This window comes from Phaseolus vulgaris, chromosome 2, assembly GCF_051622355.1.
Source record: "Phaseolus vulgaris cultivar YP4 chromosome 2, ASM5162235v1, whole genome shotgun sequence".
Classification (NCBI taxonomy): domain Eukaryota; kingdom Viridiplantae; phylum Streptophyta; class Magnoliopsida; order Fabales; family Fabaceae; genus Phaseolus; species Phaseolus vulgaris.
This window is the reverse complement of record NC_143499.1, coordinates 19,894,882-19,901,485: the sequence shown is the minus strand read 5'-3', so window position 1 is coordinate 19,901,485 and position 6,604 is coordinate 19,894,882. Positions and strand designations below refer to the sequence as shown.

General features: G+C 32.7%; 1 protein-coding gene across 1 annotated transcript; it reads right to left on the bottom strand.

Moving 5' to 3' along the window:
- Positions 1 to 2,249: 2,249 nt before the first annotated feature.
- On the bottom strand, positions 2,250 to 6,282 carry LOC137810874 (DNA-directed RNA polymerases II, IV and V subunit 3). The gene is made up of 3 exons (XM_068612356.1): positions 5,713 to 6,282; positions 5,176 to 5,413; positions 2,250 to 2,716 (listed from the first exon to the last, which is right to left on the bottom strand). The coding sequence occupies exons 1-3, from the start codon at positions 6,156 to 6,158 to the stop codon at positions 2,444 to 2,446; spliced, it is 957 nt and encodes a 318-aa protein (XP_068468457.1). The 5' UTR covers positions 6,159 to 6,282; the 3' UTR covers positions 2,250 to 2,443.
- Positions 6,283 to 6,604: the final 322 nt, after the last annotated feature.

Genomic DNA, 6,604 nt, shown 5'->3' with positions numbered 1-6,604 from the left:
GAAAGTGTCTTTGCCATCAGTAGCAAAGTCCTGATCTTCTTGCCATAACTCTAGTGGTTGATCCTGAGCTGAGGCCTCTCCCATGACTTAGACTTTTTAAGGGAGGTGGAGAAGGTCCATACAACTATGTGTTGACATGAACTTCACAGATTCTCATAGTTGTAGGAAAGACAATAATTGTGAGAATAAATTGACTAATCTTAGCGTTAATAATAAATTATACTTAGTTATGTACTTTTTTGTGCCTCTTTGTCTTAGTTTAGATTTTTTTCATAATAGATACAATTTTTTTTTTCTGTGTTAGGTTGTATTCTTTTTTTTCTTACATAAATTTTGATTTGATTTTTCCATATTTTGAATTCCTGTCTTTTTCTATGTTAGGTTTAATATGAAGATAAATAATTAATGAATTTTGAAGTGTTAGTTTAATTGGAATGTGAAAATTAACATAATGATTATTAACATGAACTTTAATAAAAAAAATTATTACTTTCATCTTTAAACTTTATATCTTAATAATCTTTCATTTTACTCGTTGGAGATATAACTTAATCCTATTTCTATTCATATCTATTGCATCTCCTTCAAAATATTCACCATCTCTGTCACAGACGAAGATACCATTGATATAGTTTCACCTCCACTCTTCTATTGCAATGGATGCTTCAAGACACATTGAGATTGAAGGTTGAAACAGCAACACATCATACAGTTGCATTCCTTAGGGACTTTTCTATTCTTATTACATTTCTTAATCTCAATAGTGAATATGGTAAAGTATTATTGTCTAACTTCAAACGTTTTTTCTAAATTTAGGTAGTTATTCTTTTATATACTTTGAGTTATTATCTTTTACAATAAATTTCTAGGTTATTATTATTATTATTGATTGTTCAATAAATGAAAATAGTTGTTTTTCTTATTTTCCTTTGATACGTTATGTCGATCTTTGATTTGCTAACTTTTTAAACAATTTCCTTTTATTTATAATATTATAATAATTTTCAACATCGCATAAACTTGTTATGAAGACAACAAATGAGGAAGGAAAAAATTTAATAAGGAAATAATTGTTAATTATTTTTAATTTTTATTTTGAAAGTAAAAAATATCAATAAATCCATCAAATATATTTTTTCAATTGATAAAGGGGTGGAATGAATGGAGTGCTGAAATGTGAAGGTTGAAAGTTTTTGTACTATACATTTGTGTAATAATAACTTAAAATTGTCAATACGTCTCTCAAATGACTTTTCATTTTTATTTTTTAATTGTTAAAGAAAGTGGAAGAATTGGAGTGTTGTAATAATAGTATATACAAATTAAACTTTATAAAATTGAAACAACAGTAAGACTTGTAAAAAATTATTATATAAGAGGACAATAGGGAAAAGTTAATTAATCGTTATAATTTGTATTAATTATTTTTTTAATCCAAACCTTACTATTTATTTGTTATCTCTGTAATTGTTTTAAAAAAAGTTGTATACAAATTTAATTTATTTTTTCATATCTCTATTTCACAAATACTTTGTTTTATTTAATTGACTGTTTACTATTTTATCTACTTAAATAAAAAAATTGCTTATTAGTTTAAAAAATGACTTGGTATCAAATGTTATATTTCGTTGTTTTTTTCCCTATAATAACTAGGTCCCACTAAAATGCAATTTGATTCACGTAAATTTTCAAATTAGAATAACAATTAAAATATGCATCGACATAAAAAAGGTAAAGATGAATAATACTTAAGATTTCTTCTTTTAAACGCGTGAAATTCCTTAAATTCTTGACAATTTATAAAATTCTTTTAAATGTTATCAATGAAGATATTTCAAATTGTTTAGAATTTAAACTAATAACATTTTCATAATAAAAGTTTTTTAAAAAAAATGCTTTCTGCCAAAATCTTTCAAAATTTTGAACACATTTTTCTTAAAATTAATAACGGATTTCTTTCTGGTTGTTTCACTTCAACTCTTGTTTGTGAATTTCTTCTACTGTCTTCAAACTACACTAATTTTGATATTTTAAAATATATTAAAAAAATTAATATATCAAAATCAATATATTTTGAAAGCATAATAAAAAAAAATACAAAAAATCCAACAGAGAATCTGAAATATCACGATGTATGAATGTTGTTTAATCACTATATTGTGGTGGATGAGGCTACCAATTCCAGCATTCTAACCACAATCTTGAGACTAAACAAAATAAAGGAAGCAAACATGAGAAGAGGATAGAACTTTTGTGTGCATGATTCTGCCTAATGATAAGAGTGAAAGATAACATAAGTATCAAGGTTGTTGTTGGAGGGGGGTAGTAATTAGCATTTTCAACTCAACAAGTTAACACATGCTGCAGCTATTGAGTTGAGTACAAGAAGAAAGAAACAAGTTCAGGGAAACAAATTTGATATCCTTGTAATACAATCAATCACTCATCCTCCTCGCATATGTGCACCTAGCTCACCAAACTGATCATCAGCCTCCACTGTATCTTCAGATAGCCGCACAGCATCCAGCTTCTGCTTCAGAATTTCTATGGCATTTAGTACTAATTGAGAAGATTTAATTGCTCCAGTAGATTCAACTGTGAATATGAAGCTATCCTGCCTTGCAATGATTTCCACTAGCCCAGGCTTTCCCATGGCTTCTGCTTTCTTAATCACCTCATCATCATATGAGTATGCCTCGGAATCAACCACCATTACCTAATAAAAGCCAAAAACATCACATTTCATTTTCAAAGACAGAAAACCCGGTAATACAAATTATATCAGAGGATTCATTACAACAAAACAAATTGAACCTAAAAAAAGGATATTAACTATTAAGTTTAAGTACCGCATATCAACATTTCAAAATAGAGAAAAATATGTATAGCAGAGAGGCTGACAGAATTAGCCAGATATACACTTAGGAACTCTTAATGTGCCTTCCTTTGACAACAATACCTTCAGTATATAATTCTCCGGAATACCATACATCCACCCATCATGAGCTGGACAGCAAATCTTGATACTAAATTCTCGTTTGCTGTAAATAGTTTTGCAGCTCAAGGTTCTCTATGAAATTGATAGCTTAAAACTGGATAGGCACAAGTCCTTCACATTCATTCTAGCATTGTTTTGTTTTTCTTTTTCTTGTCACTTGAGTTTATAGTTTATCAATCTCAGATGGTGACCAAACCATAAAACACTAGCACTGTAGCAGAAAGCAGGATGATGAGGAAAAATTGAAAAGTAACGCACTTACTCAATATTCATCATCATATATACATGATTAGCAATAAAAAGTCACACCTGTAACCCAAAAAATAGTAAAAAATGCTTTAAATCACAGATTGTGGCATGTAGCAACTGGCTCTAAAAACGCTAGCAAGATGGCTTTAAATTCTTTTTGAAGTTTATTTATATAATGTACCACATAAATTCTCAAAAATGAAAACAATAACTCAAAATTAATAACATCCATAACTGACAGTCATAGGTGCCTTAAACTAAACATATATGTAATACGACAAAAGCCAAATACAAGTTTTCTAAATAGGAACTATCAATCATCTTCTAAATCCAAGACGTCTTTATGATTTTCACTATTATTACATCTATAGATTTATATTTGGAAATTAATATCCAAAAATTAAGCCCTCTAAGGAAATGCTAATCTCGGTTTAAGGGATTCTTGTAATCAACACATAGCACCTACTACCCTAAACTGTTCTGCGACAGAAGCTCTTGTAGCAAGCAGAGTTTGCTCCGCATTGCTATAGAGCACAATTTAAAACTCTGGTAGAAATAACAATAAAAGTCAAGGAAACACCAATCTTTTGTCTTGGTACTTGAGATAACGGCATGGTTGTCCACTACCAAGCAGGAGAGAATAGATAACGGAACAGAGGATATTAAATGTATTAGGCATTCAGAAGAACAGAGAAAGGAGTCAAAGGTGGTGTCCTGGAAGACCACCACAGATGGGTGGATCCAGTCACAGAACAGTGAGGATGTTGGTCACAAAGTGGATCTAAAGAGATGACAAGCATGGGAACACAAGGGTTAGTTTTTTTAACATTCTGATAAAGTAGTGGGAAGGTTAACTTTGGTCTGTAAAAGAACTGCGGAGGCATGCAAATTCAATATATCTCCATAACAACAAAAAGTCCAGTTTCATAAAAATCAAGGAAAAACCACTCTTTTGTGTTGGTCCTTACCCAACCCCCAACCTATCAAAACAACAGTTTCTTAAGGGTAATAAAGGCACATCACTGCCACGGTCACTTCTTAGGCCTTGACTGTGGCTACAAGAGCCAAAGGCAAAACGCACAGCAAATCAATTCTCTGCAGCAGTAGGACAAGGTAATAACTCTACCCGCACTATTTCCTTACTTGCAATGTCTTTTCTACAAGAAGTTGATAACACCTTCCAAAATGATACTGAATGAACTTATTTACTTTTCCCCGTTTTTCAGGGCCGACAGAAGAATTTGCTTTCACATAACCTGAGACTGGAGCTTGGAAGTGATGGAGGCTACAGTACCTTGAAATTAGAAGAAGGCTATCTAATACTTTTGGATAGAATTTAGGGGTTATAAGAGTTGTAAGTTCATGTACATTTGGATGAACAGGAAGTTCTACAAAACATTAGTTCTCTAATACTTATCTCTGGAAAACATAATATTATTTTCCAGGTGGCATCTAGCGTAACCTTAATATAAAGAACATTGAGTCTTAATTACTGAACGTTCCTTCTGCATGCGATTCTGTAAGCCTATCCATATAAGCTGAAATATAAACTTGCGAATTGTTTACTTTATACACACAAGCAGCATTATGCATCCAAAGCATCAAATTACTAGTGTCTATCGTTGAACAAACATACAAAGAAAACAAACGAGGTACCTCTAATTGCACTTTATTCTCCACTTTAGCCCAAATGGTTGAAGTGACAGCATACAATGTTCAGGTCAAGGGATTTGCATAAACTTGCAAATTTGATTACAAATAATTGGCATGCATATGTTCAGATAAATTCCAAAAGTAATAGTGATCAAGCACCAAAAACATAAGACATGCTATGTAATTGTGTTATTCTGTACAGAATATGGATCAGAAAACAATGGTAGAAAGAGCATAACCAAATTCATAAGAGAACAGATGAGAAGAACCCAAACCTGTTGTGTTACTGGATCAATTTCAAACACACGTGTAGGACTGCTATCAACCCATTCTCTTTTCTCCTCAAGAGTCAGTGTCTCCATCAAGTCCTCATTTAAATGAATCTCTGGTTCATACATGAAAGTGACAGTTGCAGCGGGTGACCACTTGGCATGATCTTTGCCAATTCCCTTCCTAGCTATCGCTCTCAGCCTCAGCTCTTGTCCTCGCCTCAACTTCACAATGATAACCCCCCTGAATACACGCAATTCAAAACGAAGAATACCCATATGAAAAACAAATTAAATACCCAGTTGAAAACGAAGAATAGCAATTTTATTAAAAAAAAAAAATACACGAGAACAAAGAAAATTCAAACGGAAAAACCAAATACCCATCTGAAAACGAAGAATACCCATTTGAAAACCCCAAATACCCAGTTGAAAACGAAGAACATCCATTTGAAAAAACCGAATACCAGTTGAAATCAACAAAGACCCATTTAAAAATCAAGGGTTTAAAACAACAAAAATATATAGAAGAAAAGCACGCACCTACTCTCGGAAGAATCAGTAGAAGCAGGGTCAGAGAAATCGACGGGAACGACGGAAGGGTCGGAACTATAAAGATCTTTACTGGAGACATCGAGGGTTTGATCAGTCATACACTTAACCCTAAGGTGAAACTCCACAGAGCAGAACTCACACTGGCCGTCGCCGTCGCACGCGTCGCAGTCACGTGAGAAGCGCATGGACATGGCTCGCTCACTCGTGAGTGGAATGAGTCCGAGTCTGTGAGCTATGAACTCATCGTTCAGCACCGAAGAATTCACCTCTATCTCAACCAGGTCGATAGCGATCGTCGGCACCTCCGCAATCATCACGCGCCGCAGCGCGTTCGCGATACTCGCGTCCGTGTCCCGGAGCTCGAACTTGGCGTAATCATCCTTCAGCTCGCGGATTTTCACCCTCGGCATGCGCGCATACGATGCACCCTCCATCGCCTCTCTCTGTCTACTCTTCCTCTCTCAGACAGTGCTGAAAAATGTAAAAACCCTTTTCAAAACCCAAACATTTATAATTTGTGTTCTTATACGAGGGATAACACCTCTTTGAATAATGGATAACTACTTTTACTTTTTCTAAATTATATTATCAGAATTAAGACGAAGAATATGAGCAATATTTTTTTTACTACTTTAAAAAACATAAAAAGATTAATTTTTTAATAGTTTAAATTAAATAATTTTTCTTTTGTGCAATTTAGCTTTTGGAATGATTTATTTTAAATATAAAGCAAACTATGTTAAAACAGATCAAAAATTCATAAAGTTGAATTCTGTATTTAATTTTTTTTACAGTTTTTGTAAATAAGCGTCTACTGATTGCGATAGATTTTTTTTTATTTTTTTTTTAGTAATAACATCCTTTAATAATATTTTGTCAA